A 15,767-nucleotide genomic window follows, 5' to 3' on the forward strand; every position below is an offset into this window, starting at 1 on the left:
TGAACCAACAGAAACATAAACATCCGGTTGCATCCCAAACTCCCTTACAAAGAAATGTCACCCGTCCAGCTGGAACGTTTCTGCCGGTCGGAATCAAAACAAAGCAGGCCTCGTATCGCCTAATAAGTTAAAAGTGATTGCAATTATTCTCATGAATTAGGAGTATGCCGAAACAAAGTAAAGATGATGGTGAAAAGATTAACGTCCGTGAACGGCTCACGGACAACCTGCTGGATCTGAGTCTGATGAACATCTCCACCATCCCAGTGAATGAAATCGTAAGTGGGTCGGAGTCGGATATGGGATCTTTAAATTTTGATGGTACTTTTCTTCCCGCACCAGAAAGCCTTACGCAGAGCAACGATCTTGGATTTGTCTAACAACCGAATTGGGGCTATTAAGGTAAGCGCTGATACGACTTACTCTGCGCAGTTGGTCTAACAAATGGGCCTTTTACAGAGTGATTTCTTAGCGCTCACGCAGCTGACCCAACTGGACTTGTCCAAAAACAGAATCACCTCGATCTGTGACGATTTCGGGCAACTTACCAACCTACGGCGGCTCGATTTATACAACAATCAAATAACGCGTTTGCCGCTCTCGTTCGGGCGGCTAAGAAACCTTAAGTATCTGGATCTAAAGAACAACCCACTGCATCCGGCACTCGGCAAAAAAATCGGCACTTTCAGCGATACTTCCGATTGTCTGGCGGCAGCCAACCGTGCCGTCGAGTTGATGAAAACTATCGAGCAGATGATGATCAGTGATTGTATGGGCGAGATAGAATTGCGCAATAGTGCCGAAGGAAAACAACCGAATCAGGATGTCGACACCGGTGCTACTGGGAAATCGAAACGAAGAAGAAAGCACTTGAATGGGGCCGAATCGGAACAAATGGTGCAGATCCTAACGAAAGATTCCGATACTGACAAGGGCACTGAAAAACGTAAGCGCCGCCAGGGTGAGACCGTCTCCTCCAAAGGAGCACGGGCAACGATCTTGTTGGCCATCGGTTTAGTGCTACTACTGGCGTTGGTGGTGGCTCTCTTTTCCACACATTCCGGTGCGGTGCAATCTTTCTGGGAAAAGATGTTCGACGATCCAAATGAAAACCGTGTGCAGGAAGAGTACATAAAATAATCAGTAAGAGAAAATTCATTATTATCACTTGTAAAGTGCGTAGAAAAATAAATTCTTGTGAAAGATGTTCTTTACGGTTTACAAGATTTACGAAGCAAGGAAAAACCAATAATAGTTCAAATTGCATCCGAACTCTCCTAGAATCGCAACCGACAAAAGCCTTTCGAAGATCGATAGAGGGGTCCCATCAATCCCACACATATTTGTAACCGCGCTTGAGTCCAGCTTGATGTTGTGGGTAATTATAAAAACTTCAATATGGTTTATTATCAATAATAATTTCGAATCTTCTTCACTGATTACAGTTTCGTTGTCACATCGCCAACATGAGCATTTCCGTTACTGGTCGGGGTTTTGTTTTTCACGAAATTGAAGTCCTTACCGATCTGCACAAAATACGTCGGTATTTTGCCGCGTCCCTTGACGAAAATTTCACCTCGATAGTCACACCGATACCCGTAGCTCTCCAGCACTTCGGCACTTTCCTTCGTGACCTGGAGTTTTCCCGGTTCCCCGGTAGAGTCCATTCGTGACGCCATGTTGACGGCGTTACCCCAGATATCATACAGTGGCTTACTGGAACCCACGACCCCCGCCATCACTTTGCCGTGCGATATCCCGACACGCAACAGACCGGGACTGTGCTGCTTAAAGTTCTCGTTACTAAAGTCCCTCAGCACCCGCATCAGCTCGAGGGCAAACTCGGCCATCACGATCGTCACGTTGTTGCTCTGTCGGCAGTTGCCGGAGGAGTTGCTGCGGGTGCTCGTGCTCGCCTTATGGGTGACGTCGAGTGACGCCCGGGGATTGAGACTCCGCCGCCCGTTGGTCATGAGTGAAGTACGCGTAATGCCCGATACCGAGCGGTAACCGCTGAGCGAAGACGACGAGTCACATCGTCCCGGATCGAGACCGCAGGCGGCCATATACGTCCAGCCACACACTTTAATTTTCTCCACCTTCAGGTACCCGTCGAAGTACTGCAGACGCTCGTCAAAGTCGCAAATGATCTCGTTCAGCACCTTCAGCACACTCTTCTCGTTCTCCACCGAAATGTCCGTATTGACCTCCATGTTGGTGATGGTGGCAAACATCACCGCCACGTTCTCGTACTCTTCGTTGTAGAACTCGTTCTTGAGCTGCCGGTTGATGTAGATCTCGGCTACGTGCGTCGGCAGAATGTTTTCTACGAGAATTTTATTCGATTGCTTCGTCACTTCGGCCTCTTCCTTTTGCTTCAGAAGCTGTTGCTTCCAGCTGAAAGCATAGATTAACGCTATAGATCGAGTGCACTCCCGCGTGAGATTATCTTACTTGTAATCCGTCCGGGCAATGTATTCCGACTGCCGGTCGATCCAGTGGAAGATGATGACGATAAAGAGGATCAACATTAGGTGGGACGCCTTCGGATCGAGCCCTGGGTTCATGCTCGCGCTGCTGTCGAAGAAATAGTACAGATCGTCGAAAATGGTCCAGCAGTAGAAGAAAAATATCAGCAAACCCACGGCGGCTTTCAGTAGAAAGTGAATGCGCAGAAAAAGGAACGCCATTCCGATGGTTAGCGTAAGGCACTGGGTTACGGACTGTAACGAAAAAAGGCGAAATGTTGGCTCCACATTCGTTTCGACACTATCTACTGAAGTCGGGACCATACCCAAGGATTGGTGCAGAATGTTTTGCCCGTATAGTCGTCGCCGGCAGCCCGATCTGTGAACGCAAACGCGGCGTTTACCTCGTCCGACGCAATTTCGTTGCTCGCGTGCAGATCGTAGCTACACTCGAACAGGTACATTAGGGAGCAGAGCACCAGCAGTGTGATCGTAATCAGGTAGATCACCGTCCGGATAATAAACTTCCCCATAATGTCGTTCGAGAAGTCGTATAAGATGCGCATCGGCCTCGATTGCGGTTTGCGGACCCGCAGCAAATCGTCAATCGAGTACGGTGTGTAGACGTCCCAGATCTTTTTGAACCACGTGATCGGTACGAACACCACCAACAGTGTGCCGGAGAAACCGTTCAGCATCCAAAAGTAAATCCCGGACGCTTCGTTCAGGATCTGGATCAGCAGAATGCACACGAAAACGATGAAACTCATCAGTACGCTGTACTTGAGCATTAGATCTGGTTCCCGCAGGTAGGACAGTTCCCAGCGACTGTTTTCGAAGCACATGAAACAGGGCGACATATTATCTAGCCGATTCGTGTCCTCTTCCTCGTGCCTTCGCTGTGAACCGCCCAGATGTGGTGGAACTCGCGCGGACTCGCTTCCCGGTTCATGCATATAGGTTTTGTAGGAGGAGAACAACTTGTTGAACCTACAAAGAGACAAAATCAAACAATATCAACCGCAGCCGGGCAGCAGCAGTATTATGCTCTCGTACTGAAATCTCCCGATGGGCATCCGTTCCAGTTCGTACGCCATTTCGACGTTCGTCAGCTTCATAATTTCCCGAAACTGTTCCATCGAGTTCTGCATAAAGTTTCTCGTTACCAGGCTGCGCTCCTTTTTGATGGTCTTCCGTTTCACTCCGCTGGACATCCGGCTGCTGGGGCCCGGTTCTTGAATGGCAAAGAACTGTAACGCGTGCAGTTAGTCCCCTAGTCCCCGGCTAGTGCTGCTTGGTAATACTCACACTGCCCTCGTCGTAGCCGGGCTGTGGCACGATCAGGAACGTTTGTATGTTGTGTTTCGACAGTATAGGGTCGTCTTTCGCTTGTGGTGTTCCTTCCTCGAAGATGTACTCCCCGTCCAGCTGCTCCAACGTTTGCATAGTAACGTGCACTTTGCTGCGTTGTCAACAAAAAAAGGCGAGCGATCAGCATGCAAATCGTACACAGTGCGCCCCAAACTTCAAGCTTACCCCGCCTCACCGGTGGACTCCATCTTGTTTGCGATGATCACATCCTTCGACCAAATGTCGTACTGCCATTTGCAGGCTCCGATCACCCCGGAGATGATGCTGCCACTGTGGATGCCGATTCGCATGTCGATGTTGAGATCGCGCGACAGTCGCACCTCACGGATGTCCTTGATCATGCGGAGGCCCAGGTTGACGCAGCTCTTAGCGTGGTACTTGTTGCGCACCGGCACGCCCGATACGCAGTAGTAGCAGTCGCCCAAAAACTTGATCCTCAGCACGTTGAACTCCTTCGAAGCTTCATCAAACTTTACGAACAGCTCGTGCATCACGTCGACCAGCGTGCGTACCGGAAGCTGCGTGGTCATGTACGTATAGTTGACCACATCCGCGTACAGGATGGTGACGTTCGTGTGCTTCTGCACGTAAAGCTTGCTGGTCAAGCAAAGGTTGCTCAGTTAGTACGCGGGTACACCGGGCAGAATTGTTTACACTTACTTTATCGATCGCCATTGGGTTCCGGTCCGGAAGAAGCTACAAAGAACACGAATACAGGGCTTAGCACTACGGAACACCTCTTGAACGTTGTCCACCATTGTATAATTACTTGTTTGTGTTGAACATTTGGGACGCGTTGTGCTGATCATGGCGCGTCTTTTCGATCATCGCCCGGATGTCCTTCTCCATCAGTTCTGCCGTGTGCTCGGGTAGGATACTGAGCAACAATTCTTTCTGCAAAAAGGAAACGGAGCACAGTCACATCATCCGAGCCGAGGCTAGAGTATTTCTAATGGGTCGTCGCCTTCACCTACTTCCTGGTTGCGAGCAAACTTTAGCAACAGATTGCCTTCCACCAGCTCGCGTCGATCGAGAAACGTGCGCCGGATGGCCACCTCGTTGATGAGCCGAAAGTACAGCCCGAACAGGTTGAGACACACGAAGTAAATCAGTTCGGCGATCACCTTCAGGGCCGTGTTGTCCTCCAGCCGGTACGTGATTAGCGCCATCTCGATCAGATAGCACACGGACGTGGCGGCGCCCAGGATGAGGCCGTGAATGTTTTCGCTCAGTGGCAGGAAAATGTAGATGGCCAAGATGGTGTGACTGGCGTACGATGGCCGAAGTGGGGGATTGATGAACGTTACGGCCGCGTGGTACAGTGGGATCGTTAGGTCGGTAACGATCATCGTGATGACCGCCATGCTGGAGGACACGTACGGAACCCAGGGGTATGCCTTCACGAGCCCTTCCTTGAACGCGGCGAACAGCGAGATCCACACGAAGAGTATACCAAACGTGTAGCAAATCAGATCCGGATGAATGGCGGCCGTTGGGTGCTGTTGCGGAATAATAGCCCATAAAAGGGTACTTTTGAATCTTGATCCCGCTCAATCGAATGTAAATAAAAACCGAGGGTTCCCCCAAAAAAACACGAGAGGAATCACCATCGCATGCTTCTGTGTCTGTGTTTGTGTGCGGCCTGCGGTATCATTATCGTGATAAAAAGACACGGCTCAATCGAAACGCTCAATTAAAAGCGCTTCTGAAGTGCGCAACACAACGCCAGAACGGTAGTTGTGTCAGAGCGTCCTGTTATCACCATCAATTAAAATTATTGTCATCCTCCCGCAATGGACTGAGTTGATACGAGCGAGCGGATAGCTCACCCATCCGAGTTCGGGTTCTCCTGTTTTCCCCTTTTTTTTGGCAGAGCCTTTCTGCATTGATTGATGGGCTACGAATCGTTTCAAAATTACCATACCCTTCTTCGACGTGAATCCGTTTCCGGTGGGCCAGCACATTGGCCAGGGACGCATGGCACCATACGCTCCCATGCTCACCTGTTTGCCCGTCACAATGACGATCACATGCGATATGCTAACGAACGTTTGCAGCACCACGAAGATGGACAGATAGCTCCGCTGGACGCGCTCCATGTACTTGAGGTAAAACGTTTCCAGCCCGAGATTGATGCATTCTCGCTGTCAGTAGTTGAAAGGAAACGTACGGTTGAATTGACCGTGAAACACTGTAGCACCGAGACCGTTGCTTACGCGCAGAAATCCAAGCTCCCATTTCTTCAGCGCTATGTAGTCACCCTCACTGTCCTGCGGCGATTGATCATTTCTGTCCGCCGCCGCTGTCGGCAGTCGACCGATATCGGCCTCTTCGTGGGCTGCGTAACCGGGCGCTGCTTCCGGTGTCGACCGTCCCGGTACTTCACACATGATCGAGAAGAGTATTGCTTTCTTCTTTCCTAATTACGGACGAGTTTACGGACTTTCGGACGACTGTTGGCACATTTTCGCTACACCTTAAGCTGCTACACCGTTTCAACAATGGTCGTGATCGTCGAACTCGCTCTAGTTCACCGTTACTTAACCGTTAGTCACCAGAAAAAAATACAAGTACCCGTGGACCGGTGGAGACGACACACGTTCGCCGCTCGTAGCCGACAATCGGAAACTAATCAATAACCACGATAAGGTGGGCTCCCAGAGCACACACTTTTCAGGCAGGGTCGATACATGCCCGCCGTCGAACACAGTCGATTAAATGGGAGTAAAAATTGCCACTTAAAAATAATGTACAAGACGCTCTCAGATAACGGCCAGCCGCGGCCAGCTGCTCTCCTGCCCCCCCGGAGCTGGTCCCTCGTTCCAAGCGTCGGGCTGTGCGTGTCTGATAAAAGGCAGATTACTGGACACATGGGGAGGTAGTACAAAAATAAACACACCGTCGTCACAACCGGAGTTTAGTATGAGTTCATTCCTTTTATTGCCTCTTCCTGTTTCCGGCTTGAACTGTTGAACACAAGATGGACACGCACCCAGGGGCAGAGAAGACGCAGAGTGCACGTAGAGAGCACGGGACCAACCGAGGATCACCGTGAAGATCCTCCCGGACAGCAATGGAACTAGTGTGTTCCCGTCCCACCGTCGTTACGCCCCCCGGGTGTGTATGGTGAGAGAGGATGTGCCACAGTGTGCGGCTGTGTCGCTATTGTCGCCGTCGTGTGATTCGATTCGTTTTGGATCAGTTAAATATTATATTCACTTACAAGCTATCGCACGCGGGCCCCATTTCCGGCAAGCAGCTACACCGACGACGACGGGTCGGCAGCGGAACGTCGATCACGACGATCCGTCCGTGCAGCATTAGTATGGGGAGGGGTTTGTGGCACATGGTTTACGTTGTTCGATCGCGGTGTCTAGAGTACGGTACTGCTACGCGCCCACTTCTTAATGTATAAAAAAGGGAAGAGTTACGGTTCGAGGTGAGTGCGCTTGAAGCACCCGGGTGGCAGTGATTTGGCTATAAGCTCGATGTTTTCCACCTCCAACCGAAGCTCGCCCAGCTCGCGCTGATAGCTCTTGATGTTCTGGTTCTGCACATTCTTCGCCTCCGTCAGCGTGTTAAGCCGTCTGGTCAGCTGGGCGTCCTCCAGCTCTTTTTCGGCCGCACTCAGTCGGCGCTCTGTCGATAGGGGAGAGGAATCAAGTAATCTCTCGGTGTCGGTTCGGTGCCGTTCTGTTTGACACATACCCAAATCGTCCAAACTGTTCACATCAATCTCGCGCAAGTTGGCCAGTTCCTGCATGATCAGATTCACTTCCTTCAGCGCTTTGTCGACCTGCGATTTCGCTTCGTGCGAGTTGAGCTGCGCCTGGCCGACCTTTTCCTTCGCCTCGTTCGTCAGATTCAGGTCCTTCCGAATCTGGGCCTCTCGCTCCTCGAGCCGGTTGTCGGTCTTGGCCAGTCGCCCGTTCAACTGATCCGCTTCGTGGTGCAGATCCCGCGCCGTGTTCTTGGTTGCGTTGGCACGTTTCTTGATACTTTCCGCAAGCTATAGCGATAGGCGGGCGGAGGTTTTTATCAGAGGTGTTGGGTCACCTTCGTCGCCTTCGTCACTCACCTTTGAGGCTTCCTCGGCGTACTTGTCCTGTGCTGTCTGTGCATTCTTTCGCGCATCGCCCGCATTACGACTGGCAGCTTGAAGGGCCTACAAAATCGAATCGGTCCAATGGCTTGAGTTACGCACATTCACGCGGGTCGACCGTCGCGGACCTTACCTCTTCGGCTCGCTGGAGCAGCTCGCGGGAGTTGTAGATCTGCCGTTCGATGTTGGGCACCAGATTGAGTGCGTCCGTCGCTCGCTTGGACGACTCCTCGACCTGATTCTTGAACCCGGCCAACGTCTGGTAGGTGTAGTTGGCCTTCCGCAGGGTGCCATCACCTTCGGCCACCGCCTTCTCGGCCAGCTCCTTGGCGTACTGTAGCTGTTTCAGGGCTTCCACCGCGTCCTCCTTCTGCAGCTGGGCTCTGCGCGTGCGCGGGAGATGGATTTTGTCACTCAAACCGAAGGGCACGAGAGCGAGGGAGCTTACCTGTTGAGCAGCGCATCGGCCAGCTCGATATTCGCATCGACGTTGTCGAGCAGTTTCGCGTGCTCGGCGATCTTGCTAGCCAGCTCCTCCGCGATGCGGTCCGCTTCCCGGTTGTACTGGGCCGCTTCCTTCTTCATCTGATTGATGTCGATGTTCGGCGGGGTCGTCCGATTGACAGCCGCAAACAGGGTCAGCGCTTCGTCGTTGACTTCGCGCGCCCGGGTGAGCGCCTGCTCGGTCAGCTTCGAGACGGCACTCAGCTTTTCCCGGGCCTCGCCAATTTCGGTCGCGATCGTCGAGTCCAGCTCCTGCGTGATGTTGGACTGCTGCGTGATCGCATTGTTCGCCTTCCGGAGCGCTTCCGACGCCTTCTCGTGCGCCTCCTGGGCCTGCTTCATGTTGGCGTCGGCTTCCGCCTTGAACCGGTCGGCGTACAGTCGGGCCTCGCGCGAGATGCCACTGATCTGGTTCGTCTGGTTACCGAGGTGGCTCGAGATTTCTCGCGCCCGACCGAGCGCCGTGTTGCCCTCGGTCTGCAGCAGCTCCACCGCATCGTCCAGCTGGCGCCGTGCGTCCTGAATCTTGGCGTTGGCCAGCGTCGCATTGTAGCCACCCTTGTGGATCTTCCGGTTCGTGACCTCCAGCGATTGGTCCGCATTGTCCAGCAGCTTCTGCACGTCCCGCAGCCGACCCTCCAGGTCCTTCAGCATCTCGTTGAGCGTTTTCTCGCCACCGCCCGATCCGCTCTTGGCGTCCTCGACCAGGATGTCGATCTTCTCCTGCACCGCGTGCAGCTTCCCGGCGAACTCGTTGTCGTCGATCACGATCGGTTTCGATTGGATCTCCTGCAGGATCTGGCTCAGCTCGGCCAGCTTGGCCCGGTGCTCGTTGGCCGCGTCCTGCACCAGATTGTAGCACGCCGGGCAATCCAGGCAGCCCTGGTGCCGGTCGTACTTGTTTTCTTTGCACCGATCGCACCGCAGCCCCTCGACGTTGTCATTGCACGGACACTGCCCGTACTGGTTGCACTGGGAACCCTTCGAGCCGCTCGGATCGCAATCGCACGAGTGACACCCGTCGTCCGAGAAGCCGTAGTGGGCCGCCGCACACTTGTCACACTTCTTGCCGATCACGCCCGGCTTACAGAAGCACTCGCCCGTGAACGTGTTGCAGGACGAGTTGAAGCTACCGATCGGGTCGCACCCGCAGCTCTCGCACCCGTTGCCGGACACGATGTTCCAGTAGCCGTTCTTGCACTCGTTACACGTCCGGCCCACGACGGCCGGCTTGCAGTGACAGTTGCCGCTGATGGAGTCGCAGATCGAGATGCCCTTCTCCGTTTGTTCCGTACCGCGCGGGTAGCAGCTACACTCCTCGCAGCTGCCGTGCGGTTCCGCCAGTGGGTCTCCAAAGTGTCCTAGAAAGCGGGGTGGCCGAAAAAAGAATTAGTCACCTTTTCGCCGAACTACCCGGAAGCAGCAGCATAGGTAGTACCATCGCCGCAGAGCCCTAGAGCACTGGACAACAACAGGCAAAACAGGTGCACGGTGCCCAACAAACGCTTCATTTCTACTGGGGCTGATCCCCCATGTCTACTGTGACCACGGGCAAGTTGACCAACTGTAGCCTATTATCTTATCACACTCGGGAGCTATCGCCCTACAGCTGATTGATAAACACCTTCGCGACGCCTTCACACTTACCCGGCAGACACTGGTCGCAGTGTGGACCGGCCGTGTTGTGGATACACTTCAGGCACTCGCCGGTCGTGCGGTTACAGTTTCCGACCGCATTCTGGTCCACGTTGCCGTTACAGTCGCACGCCTGGCAAACGCGTACCGCACCATGCACACCGGTCGGATCACCATAGTAACCGTCGGAGCACAGCTCGCACCGTGGTCCTGTGTGGAAAAAAACAAGCGCAGTGCTCTGGTGAGGCAAAAGACGGGAAACAGACGGGCACAACGATGTTCCTTACCGAAGTATCCGACCGGACACTCGAGACAGATGACGGTGTCGCCGGCCATCTGCATACAGGCGCCATTGTTCGGGCACGGGCAGCGCTTGCAGTCGTACGGCGTTCCGCCGAGCGCGTTGCCATAGTAACCCTTGGCGCACTTGTCACACGTGTCGCCGGCCGTGTTGTGCTGGCAGATGCACAGCCCCGTTTCCGAATCGCAGATCTCCGCGTGCTTGTTGCAGTCGCATGGCACACACGGCATGAACGGGCCTCCTCGAGCCGGGTTGTGCCGGTAGCCGGGGGCGCACGATTCACAGAACTGGCCCAGGTAGCCGACGGGGCAGGTGCACTGCTCGATCCAGGTGGCCGGACGTCCGGCAGCGCCGCGGTGAGCGGTCTGCAGTTCCACATCGTCCAGCACGGCCTCACCGTGGTCGCTGTAGATCGCCCGGATCTTGATCGCTGTCAGGTTGCTCAGGATCGACATGAACCCGCGGGCCGAGTTCGAAGGTGTCCACGTGTACTCGGGGTTCTCGTGCAGGCGGAACGAGAACTCGTGCGACTCCTCGCTCGGCATGCGCTGGTTTTGGGCGAAGATCGGCAGCGAGATGCTGCTGTTGCCGCTCTGGAACACCACGTCGTACGGGCTGACGTCGACACGCTGCTGCCCCACCAGCTGTAGCCGGAACTTGAACAGCCGATTGTAGGACGCCCGCTGATCACCGAGGAAGCGGTCCGGGGCCAGGAAGTAAACCGCCCGGTAGCCGGCGCTCGCCCCGACCCCGATCGACTGGCTGTGCGAGTTGTACTTTACGTCCGCCGGGACGCCCGTATCCGTGACGGCGGTCCACTTTTCCTTGTGCTTGTTGAAGTTCGAAGTCGTCGAAACGATCGAGTAACCGCCGGCACTCGTACACTCGAGCGTGTGGCCATAGCAGAAGCACGGCGTACAGCCGAACTTGTTGTCCGCGTCGAGGTTGAAGTACCCCAGGCGACACTCGCGGCAGTGGCGGCCCTCGACGTTCTCCTTGCAGGCGCAAACACCCGTCACCGGGTCACAGGACGGTGCGTTGTCCAGCGAGCCCCGCACGTCACAGTTGCACGGCTGGCAGCCGTGCGGGCCGAAGTTGAAGTAGTTGGCATCGCACCGGTCGCACTTGTCACCCGTCACCCCCGGCTTGCACTGGCAGCGGCCCTCCGCGTTGCACTGCAGCGACCGGGAACCGACCGGATCGCACCCACAGTTGATGCAGTAGCCGTCCTCGCGCATGAAAAAGTTCTCCTTGCACCGCTCGCAGTTCGGACCGTCGCGGTTCGCACCGCAGTCCATGCAGTGGCCACCGTGCCCGGTCAGGTTGTACAGATGGCGATCGAAGAAACACTTGGTGGAGTACCCGTTGCAGTTGCAGGCTGAAGTGAGAATGGCAGAGAGAGAGAGAGAATTAAGAGGATTGTCTACGAACGCGCACTCGGAAGTAGCAGGCCTCGGAGATGGCCAGACCCCAGCTGACGGGCTTACTGTTGACCAGATAACCAAAATAACGCTGATTTCGTGCACTTTTAGGCTCGCGGCGGGTGTAGTACGTAAACGGTTCCGTGCTGTCCGCGGCCAGGAGCAGCACCAGCACCAACAGCCAGCAGACGGTACGACGACGACGATGCTTCATGGTGCCAGCGTAACGGGCGAGTGTGTGGCTTTGGAATGCTTTCTCGACCACCGAACAGCACTCGCGAGCCACTCGATCGCCCGCTCGCCCGATTCGGCATCGAGGGCCCATAAAAGGGCCACGCCAGTGGAAGCTGTTCCCGCAGGAGCAGCGCTCCGAAAACGGAAACCCGTCGCGCGTTCGGCGCGAAAGCTAACGGCAGTTTGGTTGGGTCTTGAGTCCCGTACTTACGTTTGCACTCGTGCACGTTCTTGGACGTGGCGCGGCCCCACGGCGCATCGTTGTAGAACGGCAGGCACCGGTCGCAATCGGGACCGTCGGTGTAGTGCATGCACTTGCAGACGCGCGTCCGCTGGCCTTCCAGTCCGGTGCTGGTCGTGCACTCGCTCGCATGTCCGTTGCACTTGCAGCGCGCCCCGACCGCGATATCGGCGATCGCGTAGAAGTACGACTTCAGGACCTGTGCGTCCCCGAACACCTCGTCCCCGAACGTGTTGAGCCGGTCGAGCGAAATCCGAATATCGGTGGCCGTGACCCACTGCTGCAGCTCCAGGTGGTGCTCGAAGTTGATCGCGGACGGGCGTCCCTCGAGCGACGAGAACGCAATGTTACCGTCGCGCAGGGGCGAGATGTCACTGTACTCGCTGTTGCAGAACGCCCGCGACTCGTCCTCCCCGGTCATCACGGACAGCGAGTCCGGCAGCCCGTACGTATCGCGGCAGGTTGCACTGTAGTACTGGTAAGGTATCCAGGGCCCGTTCGGGGTGACGCGCTTGTAGATGGCAAACGACTCCGGGCGGGGCGAGTGAAACACCAGCCGGATGTAGGTGATGTCGAAGGATTTGCCCAGCTTCAGCGTGAGATTGACCTGGTTCGGGTACTGCACACCCTCGAACATCGTCTCCGACTGCCACCAGGTCGGGTGGTTCTGGTCGTGGAAGTCGGTCAGGTAGTTCGGCGAGTGCTGGCCCGCGTGGCACACGTCACAGCTCTTCCGGTTCGAGTAGCCCGTCTGGACGCAGAAATCCGTATCGCCGTCGTGCCCGCACGTGTTCGTCGCTTCCACCTCCAGCTGGTAGGCCGCATTCTCAAACTCCGGGATGCAGCGCTACGAAGACGCGCGCGGAGCGGAAGAAACAACCCCCCCGCCGATCAGAAAGAGAGAGAGAGAGAGAAAGGGAGAGGTTACACACAGTCAAGACCTTTTCGGTCACAACTCGAGAGGAGTACGTCCGCTTATCGCGCCCGCAAGAACAAAACGGTTTAAAATAGGCTGATAAAGCCGCTTCCGGAGCGGAGCGACAGAAGTCTCCACACAGTGCTCCATTATCAATGAATTCTCACAAACGACCACTCCAGACTCGTCACGGTGGAGAGTTCCGGAGGTCGTCCTAACTGCCAATTGCCGCCGCGTACGATGAGAACCCTTCGGAGGAGCCCTCATTACACCGCTTTTTGCTAATTGTGATGCGACCGCAACAATTGTTGCTAATTGAGCCGGTACGGCACACACACTAGAGGTCTCGATTATGAAGGGCAAGATCGCACAATTTCGAGCGAGCCAATCCCGTATCTGCCCTACCGTTTCCGAGCGCTACTTTCGTCACATTCGAGGCGGGTTTTGATGTGGCGATGTGATAAGGAAAGAATGTCAAAGGGTCTTCTTCGGATGACCTAGTGGCTCGCCACTATCTGGCAGGCATTTTGGGGAAAAAAATAGTTTCGGCGATTCCCCACGAATGGTCGTCGATCTAGTAACCCTCATCAGCAGCCTCATTTTGCTGTGGATTCAAAAACTGCACGAAGCGAGTGATCTAGTAGCCATTCGCTGAAACCGTAAAACAGTGAGAGGTGCTAATCAGCAAAGTTTGTCCCCCGGAATCTACCGTCCCTTACCTGCGGTCGGCCGTACGGATCGACGCATTCCAGTGGTGGGCTGTAGTGAATGTTTTCATTAGCACTCGCGGCCGGACCGGACGCTACGGTAAGTACGACGATCGCTCCAGCGATCCAGACGGCGGCGCGGGACCGCATTCTGGGCGTCATGATTTTTTGGCACACCTTCTGAAGTCGCTCCCGGAGGAACACACTTCCGCTTCCGAACACCGGGACCGTCCACCACAGTGATCTGTTCTGTGGCACTACACTGCCTTCTCTATTTTAGGCTTCACGACCAGCACACACCGTTCACGGCTGCCACTATTTTCACAACACCAGTACGGAATTCACTACTGGAAATTCGGATTCTGGGTACACGTTTCTACGAGACCAGCGCACGGACCGGAAGACACATCGCCTCTGTGGTACCGAAGCTCCGGAGCTGCGGCTCTGCTTGCTTATCGGCCACTAGAGCTAGAGGATTCAGGGCAGCTTCCTACGAGACGCGCGCGCGCCCTGTGTGCAAGATGGTCCCGGAAAGAGTTGTCGAGAGAGAGAGAGAGCGATAGAGAGTGAGTGAGAGTGAGAAAACGAGCGATATTCCGGGTGAGACTCAGCGAGTGGGCGAGAGAGAGAGAGAGAGAGATCGAGGCCCCAAATGTGTGGGCCAAAGGCGATGGATGTTGAGATCATAGAACATGCGGAGCTCGGTGAAGTCACACATTTCACATGCGCAAAGTCTTAGCGCGTTAAACATTAGTGCTGCGCGATCGCCTCGTCGCGTTCGATAAACAGTGAGGCAAGCATCTGCGGATCGATCGTCGTAAGACGACGATCCTGTGACTGTGTGTGAATGTAAACAGATCCACACGCCGCCCCCCACCAAACGGAAGACCAAGACCAGTCGCGGTCTCTGTAACATCTGCTGCAAGTGAAACGAAATAAGGAATGATTTCATAATTCCACCCGAACGGCCAGCAGCACCGGAGGCACCGGACACATTGTTGCTCCGCAAACACATGCCGAGTGGAGCGGAGATTTTTTGCTTACAACAACATTTGCCTTTTGATGGCGTCATCAGAGTTGATAAAAAAACCGTGAACCGACCGAGACGTCCCCCACCAGCACCAGCTTTGCCGGCCAGCAAAGAATGCACCGACAGCTGCAGGCGAGACGGTTCTCCGATTGCAGCCACAGCACGCCCCAGCTGGGCCCCTAGGGGTTTCCAGTTGCCGTTTTCCCTGCCGAGGAGGAGTGAATGAGTTTCACGTGGATTTCGATCCAATCTTGGTTCGCCGGAATGAGTACACCCGGAACGGAACGGTAGGCAGCCAGCCCCAGAGGGGGGCTACTGCGATGGCGGGGCCGGCTCTTATCGGTTCCGTTGCTGATAGCAAACGAGTGGCCTGTGTGCTTGGCCGAGAACCGGAAAAGATTGTGGTGCCTCTCGTTTGGTTTCACTTTCGTTTCACATTCGCTTCACAGTGCTCTTGGGTATCACTTCCCTGCGAGGACTCGGATCGCACCTAGCAACACCGGAGCAGCGATCATTTGGCTCAAGCCTTGGTAGTCGTCGCCGGTCCGAGCGTTGTCTTCGACTTCGAATGGTAAAGATCATTTTCACATCCCAGAGAGCACAGCGCCGAGCGGCCGATGAGGAGGAGGATCGAGGAATATATCCAGCACACATACAGTCACGCACGCACGCCGCACACATATGATCGTTCGCCTTCCCGCTGGCGAACAGTGGGAAGCGTGCGGTGAAAGAAAAACATTCGTTTTGTAGCTGCAGCAGCAAAAATCTCTTCCGACGGGAAGAATTTCCATGGGTCTTCGCTGCTGTTCACACCTGGCCCACGGATTGAGAAGAGAT

General features: G+C 55.0%; 3 protein-coding genes across 3 annotated transcripts; 1 reads left to right on the top strand and 2 right to left on the bottom strand.

Annotated features, from left to right (window-relative positions):
- The first annotated feature begins 89 nt into the window (after positions 1 to 89).
- On the top strand, positions 90 to 1,211 carry LOC131216498 (leucine-rich repeat-containing protein 59-like). The gene is made up of 3 exons (XM_058211008.1): positions 90 to 278; positions 343 to 402; positions 460 to 1,211. The coding sequence occupies exons 1-3, from the start codon at positions 165 to 167 to the stop codon at positions 1,138 to 1,140; spliced, it is 855 nt and encodes a 284-aa protein (XP_058066991.1). The 5' UTR covers positions 90 to 164; the 3' UTR covers positions 1,141 to 1,211.
- A 228-nt stretch (positions 1,212 to 1,439) lies between these two features.
- LOC131215930 (adenylate cyclase type 2) lies at positions 1,440 to 6,229 on the bottom strand. Its single transcript, XM_058210324.1, has 11 exons — positions 6,056 to 6,229; positions 5,843 to 5,983; positions 4,814 to 5,338; positions 4,609 to 4,733; positions 4,500 to 4,535; positions 4,005 to 4,436; positions 3,777 to 3,930; positions 3,525 to 3,718; positions 2,795 to 3,458; positions 2,455 to 2,723; positions 1,440 to 2,397 (listed from the first exon to the last, which is right to left on the bottom strand). The coding sequence occupies exons 1-11, from the start codon at positions 6,227 to 6,229 to the stop codon at positions 1,440 to 1,442; spliced, it is 3,672 nt and encodes a 1,223-aa protein (XP_058066307.1).
- Positions 6,230 to 6,765: 536 nt separating this feature from the next.
- Positions 6,766 to 14,062, bottom strand: LOC131209398 (laminin subunit gamma-1). The gene is made up of 9 exons (XM_058202461.1): positions 13,913 to 14,062; positions 12,248 to 13,124; positions 10,368 to 11,759; positions 10,093 to 10,290; positions 8,390 to 9,806; positions 8,075 to 8,324; positions 7,918 to 8,004; positions 7,548 to 7,848; positions 6,766 to 7,478 (listed from the first exon to the last, which is right to left on the bottom strand). The coding sequence occupies exons 1-9, from the start codon at positions 14,060 to 14,062 to the stop codon at positions 7,267 to 7,269; spliced, it is 4,884 nt and encodes a 1,627-aa protein (XP_058058444.1). The 3' UTR covers positions 6,766 to 7,266.
- Positions 14,063 to 15,767: the final 1,705 nt, after the last annotated feature.

The sequence above is a fragment of the Anopheles bellator genome, chromosome 1 (assembly GCF_943735745.2).
Source record: "Anopheles bellator chromosome 1, idAnoBellAS_SP24_06.2, whole genome shotgun sequence".
Lineage (NCBI taxonomy): Eukaryota > Metazoa > Arthropoda > Insecta > Diptera > Culicidae > Anopheles > Anopheles bellator.